The 23453-nt window shown below is 43.9% G+C and overlaps 1 protein-coding gene across 1 annotated transcript in view; it reads left to right on the top strand.

Moving 5' to 3' along the window:
- ACAP3 (ArfGAP with coiled-coil, ankyrin repeat and PH domains 3) overlaps window positions 1-23453 on the top strand; it is an 81652-nt gene that overhangs the window by 16606 nt on the left and 41593 nt on the right. The window contains exons 2-5 of the mRNA XM_075839626.1: window positions 5242-5299; window positions 6660-6779; window positions 8205-8258; window positions 21297-21355. Coding sequence (XP_075695741.1) covers window positions 5242-5299; window positions 6660-6779; window positions 8205-8258; window positions 21297-21355 — 291 coding nt within the window. The remainder of the gene's footprint in view (window positions 1-5241; window positions 5300-6659; window positions 6780-8204; window positions 8259-21296; window positions 21356-23453) is intronic.

Raw genomic sequence — 23453 nt, forward strand, 5'->3', positions numbered from 1 at the left:
AAGCAGTCCAAACGTACTAGATAAGTCACCACTATACACTATTTCGGCCAATCATCAATTAAATGATTGTTCATGGGGACTGATTACTGAATGTCTGCCAAAGAGTCATCTGAAACTGTGTGTATGGAGTGATCAGATGATTGCGGATGATTAGCCTCTTTGCACAAGTGCATTTTGTTTTTTTACCACTTCTTCTTTTTTTTATTTTTTATTCCTGATCTGACCGTTTAGTCTGGCGTGTCGATGGCTGGATCGTTCATCCCGATGTACAATTGATCAGCCGCATGGTACCTGATCGTAATAAGCTGTTCACTGTTTGTCCGGCAATCAACTGTAATCTATGGGGAAACCCAGCAGCAAGTCTTAAATTCCTGCAGCGACACCACAGGGGGAAATGTAGTATTACATGGTGACCAAGTCCTTGAAATCAAGGACTGTCCATTTAAAGAGCGACGGGGACAAAAGACGTGCAGCAAGGATTTCTATGGGGAGCCATTGCGACACCTCTACCCTGGCGAATAAAGGGGGGGAAAAGTAGTAGTGAGGCTAGTTTGGAAAAGATGGTGCTGGAGAAAGGACGCTGGGGGCGTAGATCGTAGTGATGGTCTTTGTCCTAAACCGCAAATATGTGATTGGAAGAACAGGAGTTGGGATTGGGCCAGGTATTAAAGGTGGGTGGAGTCACGGGACTAAAAAAGGGTCAAGTGAGGGGTTTAATTCAGGTTTTAAATTACCCCTCCTCAATGGGATGCAGGTAAAGGCACGGGAAGATGTGACGTAGGAGCGGTTTCTGAATCTGTGAGGTGGAATTGCGACATTTCACCAAGGGCGTGGTAATTGGTGGACTTACGGTGGTCCTGGCATGACTATGCAGCTGGCCAACAGTCAGTGGGTCCATAGAAAGGTCAAGGTCTGCTGTGTGGCCCGGCTGGTATACGTCCCAATCTATATACAGACTAATGTATCTGTGCCGCACCATACACACTAGTGATGTCCAATTGGAGTGATATAATGTCGAAAGTCCCACGGTTGAGCACGACTACATCACAAATGAATTAAGAATTATTGACATAACTCGAGGAAACCCAAGACGACCTGCTCAGCAGAATCAGCAAGTCATTAATGAATTATGGTTTCTATAGATACCGGAGGTACGGCAAACGATTACTATTCAGGCTCGGGTTTTATATATGCAGCAAAATTGAGCTAAGGGCAAGCAAAAAGACCCGAAGCCAGCTGTTAGAAGGCAGCGTGGTGACATAGCCATAGTCTTTTTACATCTCCGATGCTAAAGAGGTCACACGACTGAAAAAATCTCTGTGTCGTGGGTAATGAAAGTGAATGTGATCGCTTTGCGACCCACAAGTTGCCGTGATAGCGACACGACAGTCGCAAGAAGTCCAGCGTGTTTGGATTCCTTGCGATTGTGGTGTTGCGACAATTTGTGGGTAGCAATGTGACCACATTCACTTTCATTACCTGCAATGCAGGCAGCGTGACACATCGATCTTTGGCCGTGCAACCTGTGTCCCCCTGTAGTCCTAGCCGAATTGAAAATACATGGAATAGGCAGCTTTTGAAATGAGAATGTTTGCTTCTATCTGGGTGGGGTCTGTAACAGTTTAGTTTCCTGGTTGAGGAATAGAATGCTAGAACTTCAGTGAAGACTGACACTAGACAGGAAATGCACGTTTGCATAACAGTGCTGAATTGTATTTCGTTCATGGTTCTTGGGAAAAAGGGTGACAATCAGTCTGTAAGATGACTTATATTTACTGGTGTGCGTTGTGTTTTGTTTCGTTTTATTTTCCTATTTTAGTTGGAAGTCTTCTTTTTTTTTAAAAAAGGGTAAAAATGTATTTAAATGATTGTTATATTTGGACGAGGGGCCTGAGGATAGATTTTGGTGCTACGTTTTTTTATGTGGTTAGTGGAAATTGATTTTGCAAATTTTTACAGATCATGATTATGGACACACGGCTGCTTTTGTAGGGAAGCGAAACGCGCCTGCACACATATTGCTAGAATAATATTGGCCCCAGCTGCAAGTGATGCACTTAGGAGGGAGACAGATCAATAGAGTTAAAAAAAAATGATTGAGGACAAGGAAACCTGCCCCTGCACAGAGCGGGAGGAAGGATGGGGATACATGGTCTTATGCCCGGAATGGGATGGGCATATATATCCATGGCAAGAATAGCTGCAAATGTTTATGGAGGAAATAGGAAAGTTCTCATCCTTCTGTCAGCAGCTTTAATCCCTGGCACAATGTCATGTTATTGTTTTAAATACGTTTCTTACACTGCGTTTTGCGCGGCAGCTGTGCATTCATAGCGGGGGATCGTGAGACCTCTTTTGCCCTTAGGTATTGATGTGGCAGCTTGTTGTCTCCAGACGTTACTGCAGGACAGTGTCTGGACATTGCGCTGATCAATATCATTTTATTGCCTTTTGTATATGTGCATTGCTCTTTTAATATCCAAAGTGCCAACATATTCCACAGTTCTGTGCAGAGATTGTATTCATTAGCATCAGTACTTGCACCAGTGGAGCTTGTGATTTAAAGGGGTTGTCTCTTTTTTTATTTTATTTTATTTATTTTTTTTTTTTAAAACAGTGCCACTCTTATCCATAGTCTCTCTTTGGTATTGCAGTTCATCCAAATGTATTTGACTGGTGATGATCTGCAATATCAGTCGTAGCCCATTGGCAAAAGTGGTGCTGTTTCTAGGGAAAAAGCTTAATGTTTAGAACGATCGGATTCATTATGGCAGTAGGACGTAGAGAAATGTCTGGTATGAAGGGAATCCGTCACCAGACGGACCGCGTTAATAAATAGCCGCTATAGGATGCTCATAGTATAGTGCTCCACCCGGTGCTACTGTACCCGCTAAACCTTGCCCTGAACTCCCTGAGACACCATGTGGTCGCAGCTATGACTCTTTCTTTTACCACCTGCGGCCGCCCGCAAATCAAGGGCCGTGCACATTGCCGTGTGCATTAATTTCAACGAGCCTGGACCGCAAAATGCGGCCGTAATAAGACATGTCCTATCCTTTTTGTGGTCCATGCTCGCGGGCAATGCACGGACCGTAGAAACCACGGTTGTGTGCATGGGCCCATTGAAATGAATGGGACCGCAATTCACCCGCAGATTTGCGGGGGAATTGTGGCCGCAAAAATACGTACTGATTAAGGCCCCATACACACGACCGTAGAAAACTTCCGGACCCACTAACTTTCATTGAACGCGGACACTTTTCTGAAGCGCTACCGATGGGTGTCCGTGCCGTAGAAATGTTCAGAAAATTATGGAACATGTCCGTTCTTTTGCATTTTGCGGCCCATGCTCCCATACTTTGTATGGGAGCATGGCCCAAAAATGCGGATGGCAGTCGGCGTCCGGCCGTGCCAGCAATCACTGGCCGTGTTTGCGGGCACGGTCGTTTGTATGGGGCCTAACACAGACTCTATGGTCATTCATGGGCACATTGAAGGTTTGACCAAGAGACACTGGAAATTTAGATGAGTTTTATGGTTTATGGCCAAAATCTCAGGAATACTTGTACTTGATATACCGGAATTGGCATAATATCGGTTTGCATGCCCTACTCATTGCTGGATGCCATATTTATTCTCCTTTTCTTTACAGGGCATAACGTAATATTACAGGTTTCCATGGTAACTAGGGTTTGTAGCCATATATTCCAACTTCTATGGGGTTCTCAAATTTAGTAATAATAAAACTTTGACTAGAAGTTCTCCAACCCTATAAGCTACACGTGTCCTGAAAGGATCATTTGAAGGCTCGATCAAAGAAGATGACCATTTTTATAATTTTCTAGGTTTTTCTCGTTATTGATCACTGTCCTGGGGTGATCCAGTCGCTGGATGAGGCTTCTCCGCTTGTATTTGATGGTGTTCTCTCCCCTGTAGGGTCCCTGCTTTGAATATTACCCAGCATTGAATTGTTTTTGGTTGCAAAACGTGTCTTTGTGATCATAACAAAGACCAGCGAGTCGGTCCTTTGTTGGTGTCGGCAGGATGGAGCTCTGCTTGCATAAGCCACGTGCTTGGTGTGATCCAGCTTCGTGTCATTAACCCCCCTCAGTAAATCTCCTCTAGTTGGGACAATGTCAGTAGTAAAGGGGGTTATATTCTATAATATGGTGTATAACTGGAAATGGAATACACCTCTTCTTTACAGCTCCTGTATTTTTTTGTCAGCTAGTCACCCAGCTTACCCAGGCTCGGGCTTCGTTCACATCTGTGTCAGGACTCCGTTCATAGGTTTCCGTTTGTGTCACGATTGATTTTAATGGTGACGGAGCCGATGAAAATGGTTTCCTTTTGACACCGTTGTTTAAGGGTTCTGTCGTTTTGACGGAATAAATAGCGCAGTCGACTACGGTATTGATTCCGTCAAAACGACAGAACCCTTAAACAACGGTGACAAACGGAAACCATTTTTGTCGGCTCCGTCACCATTAAAATCAATGGTGATGCAAATGGAAAAACCTATGGTTTCTGTTTGTTTCAGTTTGGATTCCGTTCATGGGTTCCCCTGACGGAAAGCTCCAACAGAACCCATGAACGGAATCCCGACGCAGATGTGAATGAAGCCTCAGTCTGGGATAGCTAGGTGATCACCTAGTGGGAGCTGTAGTGGCAGACATGTCATTGTCAACCAGCTTCCACAGAGACGGATATAACTTTGGTTCTGTTCATGTCGTCGTCCTGGCTCTGTGAATAGCCAAAGTTTTGTAATTTTTTGCTATTTGGAGATTTTTACATTTTTGTGTTACGTCAGACATTTTTTTTGTAAATGTGTCGTCAAAAAGTGCGGCCATATTGGTTAAATCAGCATTTCATTTTCCTTTTATCAGCATATTCAATCAATAAAAAGTGACCGTTTTACCATCTGCGACTGAAAAGCTAATTCCAAAGTTGCAATTAATGGCTGCACCTCCTGCAAAATGTAAAATGTCACTATCTCTGTAAGGGAATAAGACCTAATTATTAAATTCTGGCAACTGCTTTAACTTTCTGATTTACTAAGATATAAACCATTTTACATTTTGGTGTAAATTTTTGAATTTTGCGTAAATTAATTGTCGCAAGACGCTAGTGTGACCCTGTTTTGTACAGGTTAGGCTCTTGATAGAATGAGCGTTGCCGTTTTTAAGTGCGTGCATTCTCTGAGCGAGTACATTAACCAGTGTTTTCATTGTTTCCCTACAGGGCAGCGATAGATGAGGTGGAAACAGATGTGGTAGAAATTGAAGCCAAACTTGACAAGGTAAGGAATATGGAGTGCGCTCACAGCGCCTCAAGGTCACCATTGTCACACGCATCAGACTCTCCTTTTAGCCTTTGCCCTATACCTCACAGCACACTAGTCACCGACCTCCGCGCTGCTCCCTCCATCCCCAATGCAGAGGCAGCGTTAACATTGACAGGCAGCCGGGACTCAACATCTGCAAGCAGCGAGCTGGAAACATTCCTTAAAATGTTTTCCAAAGAGCTCTAGAGCATGTAAGACGTTGTGCTGAGAGAGCATTCCCGGGCTATGAGTATCCTCGCTTCTTTATGTATCCACGTATTATGGATCTGGGCTGACCTACTGCCCGTCTGGACGCCAGATGACAAGGAAACCGTTCCCATGTCTGCACACAAGACACCCACATTTACTGTCTCAAACACTGCGAAAGAAAAATAGACCCGTGTCTATGTGTGCAAGGGAAATCCAATAAAACCATATTCATTATTTGTTCTGAGGAACATTAGGAGTAGGGACTGGCTGAATGTTTGATCTAAGATTCCCACCCCGAAACTAGATCCCACTGTTTTCATGCGACTGCCAGATGTAATGTATTAGCTCACCATGTAACACTGCATGTAGTTGGTTTTATATTCCATTCAGGGTATATTTTAATGCCCCCCAAACTTCCCTTTTTAATGCAAATTATCAATGATCCTTCGGGTCAGTCCTTTGAAAATAGGGACTGTTGGAAAGTATATATGTATACATGTAATACACTTTCTCCTCTCGTCCATACTAGACACGCTAAGATACTTCACGTACATGTTATTGCATTTGTGATGTTTTGTAAGCGTGCAGCATTTCTTGTAAAATATGTGTGTTGGGCCTTGTTCACATCTGCGTTAGAGACTTCGTTGCAGATCCGGCTGAAAATACCCAAAATAATAGCACCGCATGCTGTGCTAATGTTTCCAGTAAAGCCACGGAGACACCGACAGAACCCATTAAAGTCCACGGCTTCCGTTGGCTGCTGGTGGTGTCTGTCGTGCGACAGAACAGGTGCTTCCGGTATTTTTATGTTCTGCTCCTCTGAACGAGAAAAAAACGGAAAGCCCAACGTTTACAATCACAATAGAGATGCATGTCCATGGACGTAGCCATGGCAACGGTATACAAACATTGATTGTTTACATTGCGAACTGAATTTGGAGACCTAGAAATAGGTGCGAATGTTAGGGTTGAACAACTTTAACGGCCCCTGTAATTTCATGAACAGCCTAATAATGGGTACGATTGGTATTGTTGGGGGAGGTTTGGCAAGACAACCATAATAGAAGTTCTTGTTCATGTTTCTCTTGCTTTGGTCTCATTCTCTTCTCTCTTTTTTTTTTTGTAGTTGGTGAAACTATGCAGTGGGATGTTAGAAGCTGGTAAAGTCTACCTTACAACTAATAAGCACTTTGTAAGCGGCATCCGAGACTTGTCCCAACAGTGCAAGAAAGATGAGATGATCTCGGTAGGTTCTGATACGTTTCTTTGAAAGGGATTATTTTAATACACTGCCTTTATATCTGTATGATAAAAAATACAGAAAACAGGACAAAAATAGTCTTTAGGTTTATTCTGGTCTAGTCATGGAATGGGAAAATAAATTGTTTACTTCCTCAGGATGAGAAGCGGTCCTGGTCATGTGATGATCCTGTAGATGCACAGATCTGATATCTGAACTGTTACTGTAACAAACCATGCACCTGTGTGATCGTCACGTGACCAGGTCTGTTTCTCATCCTAAAGATGGCCATGGACATTCATTAGCTGTCAGCCATTAGCTGTTTCTCCCGACTCCACCATAAATGTGACGCTTGGCTTGGCCAGGCACGCATGTTTTCATTTCAGATGGGAGAGGAGAATAAGGCGCTGCCAAACACCAACATTCCTGATACTTCTTTCCCAAAAATCTGCCATCAGGGAAACGTTAGGAGGTGCCCCTAATATACATTAGATAAATGTCGGCGATACCTGCCAATTTTAGCTGACGATCCAGAGTACATCCGGGCCTCCCAGCTTAAGGAAGTAAAAAAATAATAATGAATCCTTCCATTCAATGACCACGTGGAAGCAGCATTCGCTGGAGCGTCGTGGCCCCTTCAAACAACCAATTGTGTTACCACAGAGAGTCGGACCCCCACTATTCAGGTATTTCAAATACCCTGAGGATAGGCCATCAATTTTATCTCGCCGGATAAGCCCTCTAACTATTCTGTATACAATGATTACGCATTAGTTGCTGAAACTGAAAGTCCAACGATTTTTATTTTTATTTTTTTATTTTTATTTTCTCCTGACCAACCCATTAGTCAAGTAGTGCTGTGTTGCAATAGGTCAAGATTGTGAGTGGTGCGATCTGTAAAAAACACCTGCACAGGAGCAGTCAGGGAATAAACTGCCCAGTACAGGCTGCAATGATAAAGAAATACCTCTCCTGTCATGTCTGTTTTAGTAAACACTTCCCCATGAAATAACAATTCTAGTGCATCTTTTCTTAGAGCTCTGTAGGGTGCTAATCCTCTGTTATTCCGCCTGGAAATGTATTAATCATTTGACAACTGGGTGTTATCATTCCCCTTGTCAAAGGGGTGTGTCCCTACACAGTCTGACTTCGCTTATTGGACAGTGATAGACTGTGTAAGGACACACCCCAACTAGTAACACCCAGTAGTCAATTTAATTAGCAATTTCTAGGAGGAATAACAGGGGAACAACACAGCGTTGTACGAAAAGTTCCTCTAGAATTGCTATATTATGGGGATACAAGTATTTACTAAAACAGACATGTCAGGTCATGAGGACATGTCATGAAATGATAATCCACGGCAGGAGAACTGAATTAAACTGCAGTTTTTTAAGCTTAAACATTGAATTTATGTTCATTTTCTTTCAGGAGTGTCTGGATAAATTTGGAGATAGTCTACAGGAAATGGTCAACTACCATATGGTAAGAAATATGGCATTTTTAATGTATATATGTTACAGCCGTGTCTCTGGGCAACTATCATAGGAGTAGTAGTTCTAGTAGTAGTGGTTCTTTTACTACGTCTAAACACCTACTTCATATGCGAATATTTGGTGAATCTGCATATATGTAATAAAGGGATTTTCAGGTCCTTTAATATTGATGGCCTATCCTCAAGGTAGGCCATCCATATTTGATCAATTGGAATCCCACTCCTGGCTCCCTGTACAATCAGCTGAATGTAGGGGTCCACTAGAGCACCGCATTCCCTAATTATTTTCCAACGCACATCGCCCTACATACGGTCGTGGCAGTGCCAGGTACTGCTGCTCAGTCACATTTATTTGAATGAGACTGAAAGTACGCACAGTGGTGTACCTGGTGAAGGGGGTGCGGGGCTCCCTGGAATGCCACGTAACCTCTGTTCAGCGTGGGTGTCGTACCCCCAGCCTATTAAATATTGATGGCCATCAATATTAAAGTATCCGAAAACCTCTTTAAGGCCGTTTCATAAAAGCTCAGCATTGGTACCTGTGTGGCTACGGACTATCGGGTTCTTCAAATGCATAAAAACCTAAAGGATATTATTTTTGTTCACAGCAACCAATCAGATTGCTGCTTTCATTTTAAAATATTGTCTGGATAAATGAAAACTAAAATCTGATTGGATGCTAGGAGCATCATTTGGAGTGTTTGATAATCCGGCAATTGATGCTGGATTAGAGGCGTGTTTTTGGCATTGGGAATTATTTTGGCTTGTTCGGTATATTTGGCGGCAGGAGTAGCGCAGTCTGCTTTATCCGTCTCCTCTCCTTGCGATCTCTTCCCACTTTTCCTATTAAAAAAATAAATCAATCCAGGTCTACAAACCTACAATTTCCCTCCTTTTGCAAACTGCTGTTTCATAATTTCTTTGCTACCTGCCAGAAAGCTGTGGGTTTGCAGTCCGTGCCTCCTGAGAGTTGTAGTTCACCTCCACAAATATCATCTTTCAGTGTTTAGCAGCTCATGACGTCAGCAACCGGGGTTAAACGGGCAAGCAAAGTTGTGTGCTCCGCTTATTTAAATCACTCATCTCATTTGCCTTGTGAGACGAGATTATTCCAGGGATTGCTAAACACATCTGCTCACCCGGCTGGGTGTTGCATAATCTCAGGGACGACGGCGCCAGATGTTACACTATTCACAGACCAGGAAATGAGAGAGGATCATATCATCGCTTTCCAATTTTTCACCCTAAATCAGACAGCTGACGTTTTATGGCACCCAGAACACTCTGGAATCCGTCCTAAAGAGACCCGAGTTGATCATATTTTAATGTTAGGGATGTGACTGTGGGGGATGACTGACCAGGGCGGGTACATGTGGTCTTATAATGTTGGACTTTATACCATATATAAAAGTAATCCAATAAAATATTTATATTCTTGTTTTTGTTGTACTCCCTAAGATATTGAAATTTGCATTATTTGATCATGTTTTCTGCCCCCAAGATAATGCTACAGATGCCTCAGGTACAACACCAAGGTCCAGAGGGTTTGTGGCTTCTATTTTGGGGGTTGACACCATTTTTCTCAGGCTTGATCACTATAATATTGGCCTCACTTGAGGTCTGATTATTCCCTTTATTACAGGAGGGGAATACATGGAGATGTTCTAAAATGTTGGATCATTACTTATAGTTTTCAAGATCTCTGCTTGCTGTCATTCAATAGGAACTTTTCATTGTTTACTTCCAGTAGATCAAAACCCGTTCATGAGGACACACGTGCAGAACTGGTTATCGTAAGTGCAGGTTCACACCTACATTGGTGGTTCCGTTGTTCTGCTCCATCAGAGTAGCAGAACAACAAAAATACCGGAAACACTGATTCCGTTGTACGACTGACCCCTTCGGCGCCCGACGGACCCCCATTGACTTTAATGGTTTCCGTCAGGGTGTCTGTACTTTTAACAGAACCACTAGCTCAGCGTGCTGCGTTATTGTTTCCTGTATTTTCGTCCAGATCTGTGGCAGAGCCTCCAACCCAGATGTGTATTGGCCCTTTTACACGAGGCAATTGTCGGGCAAGCGAGCATTCACAGAACGTGCATTCCCCATCATTGCCCTGTGTAAACAGGGAAAAGTTCAGCCAATGCACGATCAAACGCTCGTTCATAGTCTGATCGTATCGTTTCGACGGCCTAAAATATTATCGTTGTCTGCAGCACGTCTCTGTGTAAACAGGAAGACGTTGTCACGAAGGGTCTGTGGACCCACTGGGCCGTACCGTCTTGGCGGTAAGGCAGCTGGCCAACAGGGAGCAGGTGAATGTCTATAGTTCTATAGGTACCTGTGGCAGCTCAGACAGCAGCAGGGCAGGCTCAGCTGGGACTAGGTAGCAGGCGGACGTCAGGAGAGGTGAAGCAGGTCAGACGTGGATGCAGCATGGCACGACTTTGGCACAGCTCAGTGCTAGACCAGGAATGTATGGATTTCTAGGAACAGGAACTGGGGACAGGGACAAGGACTGGAACAGGGAACACACTAGGAGGCCATCACATAGACAAAGTAGGGAACACAACAACGCTCAGGCATAGGACTAGGGGGCTGGACCCCTCTTGTAGTCCAGGGTACTCATGGGTCAAAGTTCATCCATGAGGTCCGGGGGTTCGCTTCCCCTTTAAGAGCGGGCACGAGCGTGCGCGCGCACCCTACGGGATACGGCAGAGGTGAGTGGACGCGAGCGCTGGCGTCTCCTGAGGAGGAGGCTGGGGCCAGCGCTTGCCGACTCGTGGCTGCGGCTGTCAGGGGAGGTTGGAGACACGGACATTACAGATGTGCTGCTGACATGATAGAAATGTAAGGGAATGAGCGATCATAGTAACGAGTGCTTGTCCCCATACATAGCTCCTTGTGAAAGGAGCAAACCAGCGCCAATCAACGAGCTGTCTTGTTGATCGGCGCTCAATGTTACGGCCAAAATGGGTCCGTGTGAAAGGACCTTAAGTTCACATGGCAGATTTTTTGTGGGGGCTCCTGTACTCTTTTTCTCTCAAATCCCCATAAGTTGGTTCTAGACCTTTAGCGTTTTAACAATTAAATGCCATTGGGGGTAAACAAGGATGCGACTGGGTGGATGTATATTTTTGTTACCAAAGTAGTAATGGTCGTCAAAATAGGGCAGAAGAGCGCTTCTGTGTTTATTTCTATCACAAAACATGACTGGAGGTGGCTTCATTCTTGTTCCCTAAATATAACCCACCCCCCCCCCCCCCTCCCCTTATTTCCAGCTTTTTTGTAACCCACAGGCACATGTGACAAAGGTGAATGAGGGGAGAATTCACACACAGACGCATTTGTACATAGACCTATCCTGTCTCTATGAATGGCCGGGTGACAGGATATCGGCTCATTCAGGCAGCTATCGGTCTGCAGTGGTCTATATGACTTTCCCTCTATACAATTCATGTAGGATCTTGTCCTCTGAACCCGATGCTTTGCTTGCCTCGCTGCTGAGAGTGTGAGCAGTTCGCATGCCATAAGACGGAGATGACTTCCTTTCATAGTCTTTCTTTCTCGCTTGCACAGATTTCCTATTCTTCTTGCGTTATGCTTTGGAAGACGAGAGATTTTTTTTTTTTCTGGACGAGCCCTTAAGGCTTTCATTTCAGAATCCGAATTTGTACTTCAAAGTTACTGTCATTATGTTTACAGTCAGTGCGTTACATCACTGAGCCTATTCTGTCCTCATTAATTAGTCATGTAACACGCTGTAAGCCTATCATTTGCAACTGTTCTTCATAATTAAAGGGACATTTTACTTAAACACGGCCTATATAAAGAAGCCTGCATTGTCTGCGACTTCTGTAATGACTAGTAGTAGAAATTCACATCCCTGAGAAGTTATTTCTGTCAGTGACCTTGTTTGGGGGCAAAAAACATTTACAAAAAATTGACCTTAATCACAAATTTCGATTGGTTGTTACAAATGTCAAAAACTACAGCAGCCAACTTGGCTTCTCATTGGTCTCCTAGATTTTGTAATAATTAAATCTTTTTGTATTTTAATGCCTAGGGTAGTGGTCTCCAACCTGTGGATTTCTAGGTGGTGAGAATCTATAACTCCCAGCACGCCCTCAGGGCATTTTGGGAGTTATTTTGCAACAAAGGGAGACCTACAGTTTGGAGACCACTGGTTAAGGGGAATGTGGTTCTTTTTTACAATGTGTTATGTCTTCCACTATGAGACCATAGTATCTAGTAAAAAAAACAACAACCTTCTAAGCTATAAATTAAAGGGGTTGTCCAAGGCTAGAAAGATATTATTCTTTCAAAAACTGCACCACACCTGCCCACTGGTTGTGTGTGGTATTGCAACCCTGCCCTATTCAATTCAGTAGAGCTGAGCTTCAATACCAGACACAGCCCATGGACAGGTGTGGCACTGTTTTTGAGCAGCCATGTTTTTTGAATTCTGGACAACCCCTTTGAGGTAGAGACTGATTTTTCAGATGCATCCTGATTGACAAATAGACATTTTTGTCATTGATATCCGATCAGGTTTCACATTTTAAATGCATAGATTCATTAAAGCGTATCCAAATGGGAGCAGAATGATTCTGTCACTATGACTGCCATGAAGAACTGAGAGAAAAAGCAGGGAGGATCCTCCGATTGGGTTGAATGACCAATACATTTCCTCCATGAAAGCCAACATGGCTGACAGGAAGTAGCTTTTAGGTACTTCATGTCTCAGAAACTACAGGCAGGGGAAAAAGCAAGAGAAAGACTATCTACCGTTATTGGACACATGGACGCAGGAGCACATTCAAGCTTTCAATTTTGGCTGGAGGTGAACTTCAACGGACAAGATTTTGCCATCTGAACCCGGCAGCAGAGATGATTCGTCACTTATGGCATCACGGCAGTCCTCTATTCATATTGCTTCCTTATGCTCCGCCACAGAGGGGTAACTTGAAGCTCCTGGGCCCCAATGCAAAATCCCCCAACTATAATAAGTCATTTAAAGAGACACTCCAGCGAATTTTTTTTATTGTGGCCAATGTGAGTCTCATAGGAATGCATAGTGAAAGTGACTTTCGGCCCACACGGCAGATGCTGTAGGAATCGACCGGTCACTGTGCGGTCACGTGACCGGATTGCGGCCGGGATATTTATGCAACCAAGCACCCAGTAAGAGGGTGGCCTGCCAAACACTTTACCAGGTATACTGTACAGACGGTGGCCACAATAAAATAAATAAATCGCTGGTGTGTCTCTTTGAAGTACTCTCTCCTCAAGTAGGGCATTTTGGGATCCCTCGGGCTCCAGGGCCGGGTACGACCCTCAGTGGAAAAGCCTTAATGGTGACTATATTACGTGCTGGTTCTGCATATGTACTTTTTACAACATATGAAACCTCATGTGAACAGATCTAGCTGGTAGCTCGAAATAATCTCTCCATCCTCAGAATAGCAAGAGCTGACAGCCAAGTCTCCAGTACTCAGTGATTGTAAAGAGCTCCAAGCCCCATCTCACTGCGTCAAAAGCTGCAGATCCTGAGGTTTAGAGGTGGGAGGCAGCGGAAGGTCAGACCGTAAATCCCATCTAATTTCCTGATGACTTAACGTAAAGGGTTTAGTGAGAGACAGCAGGCAGGGAGTGGTGGGGGGCATGCCTGGAGAGGAGCTGCCACACAGGAAACATTTGGATATGAAATAAGCATCCACTGAGCTCTTTCTTATCTTCCCTCAGAGCTATTGACGGGAAGGGGGCTTCCCTCATCCGGTCTCTGAAGGCATGATTAATGCAAAAGTGCTGGAGCAATGGGGGAGGAGGAGGTTTCACACTGATGGAGGCATATTAGTCTAGTTTGCGCGTAAAACACCCTTATAGCCATGTTGACAAGCATCTACAGATTTACTGACAGCAAAAATGAGGTCAGATTTCCACACGTCATTGTATTGTATTATACGGCTTAGTTTTTTGGGGGTTTAGGACTGTATTATATTATCTCAGTGACCAGTCTCGATGCTAGATCTGTTTGTAAAAATATATAATGTATCCGCACTCATACACTTATCTTATCTTAGCATTAACAAGAATTGGATCCCACTATAGGAGTTCCATCGGTCCCATCGGTGTTTCATCGGTCCCATCCTCATCAGCCCATCGGTCCCGCTCTTAAAGGGGTTTTCCCATGTAGGACATTTATGACATATCCACGGGATATGTCATAAATGTCAGATAGATGCGTGTCCCACCTCTATCTCGAGAATCGGGGCCTCCTAAACCCCGTTCTAGCTTTTGGTGCTAATGCTGTCTCCCGGCCACTTCCTGACTTTACGGTCGGGAGTTACGCAAACAGCGTAACTCGCTGAGCTACGCTGTTTCCGTAAGTCCCATAGAACTGAGTGGTAATTACGGAAACCGAGTAACTCGCATGCTAAGCTGCCTCCGTAACCTCCATTTACTAGTATAGGAGTTCCGAAAACGGCGTAGCTCAGCGAGCTACGCTGTTAAAGTAACTTCCGACCATGTCCCGACCATAAAGTCAGGAAGTGGCCGGGAGACAGCGTTGGCACCGAATGGGGTTTAGGTGGCCCCGTTCTGGATATAGGTGCGGGTCTTAGAGGTGGGACCCGCATCTATCTGACATTTATGACATATCCTGTGGTTATATCATAAATGTCCTTCATGGGAAAACCCCTTTAAGGCCTTTTTACTCTGCGTTCGTTTTTACGGCCCATATCGGGATGGCTAATAGGACCCTTACACTTCTATGTTTAGATGAATGCGGTAGTGCCGGACTATTGTGTGCCAGACCAGTAGACTTTTGCTGTATTTATAAAAATTAATTTCTGTTGCATGTTCTTAATCACGCGCTTCCGAAGGTTTTACACTGTGTTTCAGCTCTGGGGCCTACCATTCTCGACATATTCACAATAGCAAATATGGCACCACTGGTTTTCGCATCAAGGATCTTCCTCCATATGATATCAGATGACCCGTATTAGCCAATAGAAGATCACAGGTCCTTCATTCTTAGCCTCACTCACATACACATAGCTTTAGATCAGGTTTCCATAACAACCCACACATTTTTCTTTACTCGACATGTTACTCGCCGTATTAGCCAATAGAAGCTCGCAGGTCCTTCATTCTTAGCCCCACTCATATATACAAACCGTTTCCATAACAACCCAGCCATTTTTATTTTACATCGGGTTTCCATAACAACCCAGCCATTTTTCTTTACTCGAAGTGTTACTCGTCGTATTAGCCAATAGAAGGTCGCAGGTCCTTCATTCTTAACCTCACTCACACACACCGTTTTAGACCAGGTTTCTATAAAAACACAGCAATTTTTTTACTCCACGTGTTCGCTGTGTACCTATACTGGATTTGAGCATTCTCATAAATCGAAACCCTTTCATGCCTCCAAAAAGGAACCCTACACTTGGGCGAAAAACTCCTGCGGAAAATCGCATGGCTGCTGCCCGAGCTGCTGAATTGTCTCAGCAGACCCAAGGCCGTCTCCAGGCTGACAAGATGCATCACAGCCAACCGGGAGCTTCTGAAACTCTCCAGCAGACTGATGCACTGAGTCTCGTCAGCAAGACTGACGAGCAGGAGACTCCAGCAGACCCAAGGCCGTCTCCAGGCTGACCAGATGCGTCACAGCCAACAGCGAGCATGGCCAAATGACTGGACCAATACCAAATTTGGCACATAAGTAAATCAGGTGCTTTTGAAGCTTTTACAACAGGATTCAGCTCTCTAGGGCCTACTGTTCTCGACATATTCACAAAAAAATGCAATACAAAAGCAAATATTGCACCGCTGGCTTCCACATCAGTGGTCCTCCTCCATATCACATCAGTTGACCTGTATTAGAATAGAAGTTTGCACGTTCTTCATTCTTAAAGAGGCTCTGTCACCAGATTTTGCAACCCCGATCTGCTATTGCAGCAGATCGGCGCTGCAATGTAGATAAGAGTAACGTTTTTATTTTTAAAAAACGAGCATTTTTGGCCAAGTTATGACCATTTTTGTATTTATGCAAATGAGGCTTGCAAAAGTCCAAGTGGGCGTGTTTAAAGTTAAAGTACAACTGGGCGTGTATTATGTGCGTACATCGGGGCGTTTTTACTACTTTTACTAGCTGGGCGTTCTGACGAGAAGTATCATCCACTTCTCTTCAGAACGCCCAGCTTCTGGCAGTGCAGACACAGCGTGTTCTCGAGAGATCAAGCTGTAACGTCACTCACAGGTCCTGCATCGTGTCGAACGAGCGAGGACACAACGGCACCAGAGGCTACAGTTGATTCTGCAGCAGTATCGGCGTTTGCAGGTAAGTCGATGTAGCTACTTACCTGCAAACGCAGATGCTGCTGCAGAATCAACTGTAGCCTCTGGTGCCGATGTGTCCTCGCTGGTCCGACACGATGCAGGACCTGGGGCAGGATGTGAGTGACGTCACAGCGTGATCTCTCGAGAACACGCTGTGTCTGCACTGCCAGAAGCTGGGCGTTCTGAAGAGAAGTGGATGATACTTCTCGTCAGAACGCCCAGCTAGTAAAAGTAGTAAAAACGCCCCGATGTACGCACATAATACACGCCCACTTGGACTTTTGCAAGCCTCATTTGCATAAATACAAAAATGGTCATAACTTGGCCAAAAATGCTCGTTTTTTAAAAATAAAAACGTTACTGTAATCTACATTGCAGCGCCTATCTGTTGCAATAGCAGATAGGGGTTGCAAAATCTGGTGACAGAGCCTCTTTAACCTCACTGATATACACACAGTTTTACACCTGGTTCCCATAACAACCCAGTCATTTTTATTTTATACATGGTTTCCATAACAACCCAGCCATCTTTCTTTACTCGCCGTGAACAGACTGTGCCTATACTACACTGTGCCGATTCTGGATTTCAGCATTCTCATAAAATGTACCCCTTTCAGACTAGCCATGCCCCTTTCAGACTAGCCATGCCTCCAAAAAGGAACCCTGCACTTGGACGAAAAACTTCTCCAGGCTGACAAGACACGCCTCAGCCAACCGCGAGCTGCTGAAACTCCCCAGCAGACTGAGGCACGACTGTAGTCTCAGAGAGACCGAGGAGCAGCAGAGACTCCAGTAGACCCAAGTGTGTCTCCAGGTGGACAAGATGCGTCACAGCCAACCTTTTAGAATAAAAATTTGTCATTTATTCAAAAGGTTTACCTCATTGAGACCCATGCAAAGCTAATGTATTATATAGATTGCAATGAGAAAGTATCAAGTTGACCCATTTAATCACACACTTGCCACACTGTCATTTCCGATCTGCCCATCGGTTGACTTCTTGGTTTTGGTGCAAGTTTTTTTTTTTTTCCCGCCAAACACAAAGTAGATGCATTAGTCTTTTCTTTATACATTTTCTTCATTATACCTGTGTTGGGCCGCTTTGGGGAATTCTACTGTATGGGGGGAATTAAGGGGGCGTTCTACTGCATAGGGACACTATGGGCAAATTATACTGTGTGGAGGGCAGCTATGAAGGTAATTATACTGTGTGTGGGGGCACGATGGGGATAATCATACTGTGTGTGAAGGGCAGCTACGGGGGTAATTGTGCTGTGTGGGGGCACTAAGGGGATAATTATATTTTGTGTGGGGGCACTATGGGGCAATATACTGGTGGGGAGGCACTATTGGAGAATGATACTGTGTGGGCTGAATGCGATGTGTATGGGCAGGATTAGAGGCGTGACTTAACAGGGGAAAAGTTTGCCGCTTCCCTCATTGCAATACTTGAAAGTTGGGCGGTATGAAAACTGCACCAAAAACTGGATCAAAACTGTGTGTGTGATCCTGGCTTTATGGTAACGATCAGTAGCCTGCATCAACCTGGCAGGGCCGGCCTGGTGACACATCACATTAAGGTCACATTTGGTTTTATGGCTGTTTACTGTTACGTGGCATTGTGTCAGCATGTTTATATAATTGATCTTCTTCTTGATGCCTAGCACGCAGCATTCCTGCACCATGACTCCTATCTGCTTAGCTGGCTACTATTCTAGTCCTGTAATGTTGCTCCAATCTACGAGATCACTGTCCTCATCATCCATAGCTAACCTAAAATTGTTACATAAAATAGATGACGATCACGATACGGCCTCCAGATAAGGGCATTACTTAGTAGTGCTATCATTTTTTTGCTCGGCCTGCTTGGCGTTACTAGTGTGTATCCATCTCTGGACTCTGCTGCTGAGGCTGAATCAGTAATGAGTCAAATTCAAAGCATCTGACGGAGCTGGCTTTCTGCTATGTTTTGCATATGCATGTCTTTGTAGTTGGAAAAACATGGGCCAATGTGAGAGTCCACGACATGTTGGACTGATAGAGAGGATGTAGCAGAGTTGGGATATCTCCTTCAGTGACTACTAATGTTTTGTTGTGAACCCTATGAGTGTTACAGTAGTCACCGGAAGCCCTTCGCTTTAATTCTGTGGATACAAATTATGCCCGATCGCTAGAACGAAGTAGCACCAGCTCTTGGAAAGCTGTAGCGCCACTTTGTCTTCTTTCGGCTCCCCATGACTTTACAAGACCATTGACTATAATGGCTGTCCATGGAAATGCCGAATGTAGCCAACAGGAGAAGTGGTTTGTTCTTTCAATCAGTCAGTGTGGGTAAATCCTGATTAAATGCCACCAATCCCTGGGATTTTTCTACCCCTTTAATATTGGCAAATAATGGTTGTTTCGAGGGAGGATGTCAATATCTTTGTTGACATTTCTCACAAATTTCCCTTATCTTTGTTACAAGCTGTTAGTAGAGGTTATGTGCCATTAATTATGGAACCGGGCAGGTCCTCCTAGTATCTGAGGTCATGTGACAATGAGTAGCTGCCATTCTACTGGTAAACTCTAAGAATTTCCAGCTTAAAGAGGACCTGTCATCTCTCCTGACATGTCTGTTTTAGTAAGTATTTGTATTTCACATGAAATACCAATTCTGGAGCATCTTTCCTTAGAACTCTTCGTTGTGCTGTCCCTCCTGTTATTCCTCCTAGAAATGTATAATTTGACAACTAGTTATCAATTGGGGGTGTGTCTCTACACAATCTGACACTGTCCAATCAGTGCTGACCGAGTGAGACTGCGTAGGGACACGCCCTTTCGCAAGGGGAATGTTAACACCCAGTTGTCAATTCATCAATTTCTAGGAAGAATAACAGAGGAACGGCACAGAGCAGAGATCTAAAAAAAATATGTTCCAGAATGGTTATTTCATGAGGAATACAAGTATTTACTAAAACAGACATGTCAGTAGAGTTGACAGAATGTTGAGTAGAGTTTAAATGCGCACCTCCAGAAAAAACTGGTTTGGGAAGCTCAGGAACAATGGCACGTCAGGGGAGGAACGGCTTGACCATGTGGGGGGACGTAGCGCCTGATGTCAGGGGGCGGAGTTTGGGCAGAAGCGCCAAATGAACGAAGGAAAAACTGGGTGGGGCATGATGATGAACCCCTTCCAGTATGTTATTAATTTACATGTTGTTATTTTTGTTAACAAATTTTATATAGTTGATATGGCTGGCTAACTATTTTTTGTACGTAGGTACAATTTGGTTTTCAATTTAATAAATGGCCTTGGCCGAAATTTATACCACATTTCAGGTGTCTGTGTATTAATACAATGTCTGCAAAAATCACTTAATCGCAAAGCCTAAAACAAAAACACAGGATTTTCTCTGCACAAACATCACACTTTTATTATAAGCCCTGTACACACACCCTGTGTTTTGTATTTATCATTTTAAAGTCACCAATATGTATTTGTTTGTATACTTTTATCCTGTATACAAGATGAAGAAGATAAATGAGCGTCCCCAGGATTTTTCTATAACAAACATCCACGTGTTGAGCTTAATTACACCGTCAATTATGATGACTAATTTGCCATTGTTCACACACCGCATGTCACTACAAAGTAGCGGGCACGTGTGGGCCACTGTGCCTTCTGTTTGAATGTGTGACAATTTGCCGCCCTCTACTGGCTAGATTTGACATTGCGATGTCTTGCATACATGGATAGCACGTTATGCTATTTTTTTTAAATAAGTATTTAAATGAATTAATAAAAATTTCGCCACCACTTTCAAGTCCTGAAATTGTCTTTGTGTGACCAGTTGTTTAAAAGGTCTATTCAGCTGTGTCTTTGTTTCATTGCTTGTCAACCAGCAAATCTGTCCAGAAGTGTAGTGATCGATAACCTGTTCCTTCACTTCGGCCATTCAATCTTGAAAAGTTTAGTGACTGTCCCTGTCTGAGCGTTACCATATCGGTATTACTGTATAGACGTACATAGGGATGGGGGTATCAAATAGCGAAATGGTGCCCCCTCCTGGTTTTGCATTGTGTCACCTCCCCAAGAAATGGAGGACTAATGTTGCTAAGACTTGAGGGAGTGTATGGGATCACCCTGAGAAAGGGCCTAATACTCTTGGACCCCAAAGCAGCCATTGGGTTTGATTCAAGGACCAATACATGCTATTTTAAATATGGTTCTTGTATTAAATGAATGACCGACAACCCCAGTCCATATGCCCTATTAGGCTAAATAGACGTTATAGAGGGGGTTCCGCTCTGAAGGACTCGGGCCGTCCATGTATTATATCTCAAGGTTCTGTAATACTACTTTTGTCTGGTTGACCGGCTTTTGGCGGTGGTGAGAAAACTCTTTAAATATACAGTATTAACTAAAAAGTTTCTAATGTTTATCAGAGGTCACATTTATGACGTCGTCACATCATTTATGTGTTTTATGTTTCGCTTTCACTTTTAGATTAGGTATTTTTCACCCTCTTGTTCATCATGCACTTTGAGCTGATATATATATATATATATATATATATATATATATATATATATATATTTATTGTGTCCGCTATCTTCCTGTATGTGGTCATCTGTAGGTGTGTTTACAGCTAAACATGAAAGGTAGCATTGTACATGACAATAACTCTGTTGTTCTCCTTCAGATCCTTTTCGATCAGGCGCAGCGGTCCGTACGGCAGCAGCTTCACACCTTTGTTAAAGAGTGAGTCTATTTTTGTTATTCTGTATATTGGTGTAACAATGCTCATTGCTAAAATGTGATCAACAGGGCACAAACTCTTCTTGGATGGGAACCTGGGCCCTGTAAACGAGTGCTGATCAACAAGACCGCTCGTTGATCGTCATTTGCTCCTTTCGGCAAGGAGCTAGTATGGGGACGAACGCTCTTTACTCTGATCGCTCGTCCCCATACATTACCATCAAGTCCGCAGCACATCTCTCGGTTTACACAGGGAGAGGTGCTGCCGACAACGATAATATTTTAGGCGGCAGAAACGATAGTCAGCCGATGAAGGAGCGTTTGCTCCTTCATCGGCTGATCGTTGCCCTGATTACACAGGGCAATGATCGGGAACCCTGCTGCTCTAGTATCAACAAAAATAATGTCCCTTGGTCCAAAATGTACAGGATCCAAACATCAAGGTAAGGTTGTGGGAATATTGAGAAACTACATTGGAAGAGCTTGAGACCATTTATACAGAGTTTCCGAAGTGGGTAAGACTTGGAAGTAATAAACGGCCGCTGTTGGTTTGGAATATTTGACAATCTGCTAGATTATTAGAAATCTACTGTAGATTCTGCCGGGGTTGTTCTGAAGATCTGTATATAAATTTGATTGAATGATTTTGTCATGAATGGCATCAGTCAGAGGCGTCCGTCACGGCCATTTTTTTTATTTTATTTTATTTTTTTACAAGGGAGTCTATTGGTGACGGATGGCATCTGTCAGAGGTGTACCTTTTTTATACATGTTTTGTTTAGCATCTCACGCCATACATCTCGGGATATGTCCGTGTTAGATAGATAGATAGATAGATAGATAGATATTTCTATCTATCTATCTATCTCTCTCTCTCTCTCTCTCATAACTCACTATCTATCTATCTATCTATCTCTCTCTCTCTCTCTCTCTCTCTCTCTCTCTCTCTCTCTCTCTCTCTCTCATAACTCACTATCTCTCTCTCTCTCTCTCTCTCTCTCTCATAACTCACTATCTATCTCTCTCTCTCTCCCTCTCCCTCTCCCTCTCCCTCTCCCTCTCCCTCTCCCTCTCCCTCTCCCTCTCCCTCTCCCTCTCCCTCTCTCTCTCCCTCTCCCTCTCCCTCTCTCTCTCTCTCTCTCTCTCATAACTCTATCTATCTATCTATCTATCTATCTATCTATCTATCAGTATTTCCCCCTATTTCAGACATGTTATAGGTAACAGAGAGCAATAGCACACCATTAGGATATCTGCAATGTCAAACATGCTGCACTCAGTCAGGCTATGAGACATTTCACATGAAATAAAATATTAGTAGTTTTATGTAAGGCGACATCCATTATTTTGAATAATTTGCAAGAGAACTTTCATTTGGGAGACCTCACCCCCCCCCCCCCCCCCAGCGTCTCCCGGCTCTGGGGCTCCTGCTACGAGGGTGGCGCCGGCCTCTTCAGCAGCTGCACAGGTTCACCAGCGCGAGCGATGTATGTAGGCCACAGAGCAGCACCATCGCTGGCAGGCGGAGGGAGACAGTTTCCATAGTAACGGGTAATTAAGTGAGAATCTGTCAGAAACAGAAGCTCTGTGTTTATGGGGGAGGGGGACTTAAACTCTCTTGACATCTTCCACGCTAACTTTTCTTCCTTCCTTCCTGTGCGCCTTTTCCAGTCAGACGTGTCCACGGTTTACACTTGAACAGCGCAGTGTATACAAGATGTCGCTATAAATAGCATAATATATCGTCCGTAAGAATGGACTGTGGGCACTAACGCAAAGGCGTAAAAATAGAAACACTTCTTTTTCATGCGAGCAATTCTGGTTTTCAATGTCGGCAGATTTTTTTGGGGGTTGACACTGTTTGCAATGCTTCTGGATATATCCGGGTGATCAATAAAAGGATGGGGAAAGGCAGCACATTTCTCCTTCGTGCTCTCAGTCCTGATTCATCATGGCAGCATCTTGCGATTTTACAATATTGCTGTGTGTGAGGGACAAGACGTCGCTTTTTTGGGTTGTCTTTTGCATTGACTCCATTACTGTTAGATCTCTGTGATGGTTTCATTACAGGTGAATTAAAGGGGTTCTCTGCTTTGGTAAT

This window comes from Rhinoderma darwinii, chromosome 10 (genome assembly GCF_050947455.1).
Source record: "Rhinoderma darwinii isolate aRhiDar2 chromosome 10, aRhiDar2.hap1, whole genome shotgun sequence".
Lineage (NCBI taxonomy): Eukaryota > Metazoa > Chordata > Amphibia > Anura > Rhinodermatidae > Rhinoderma > Rhinoderma darwinii.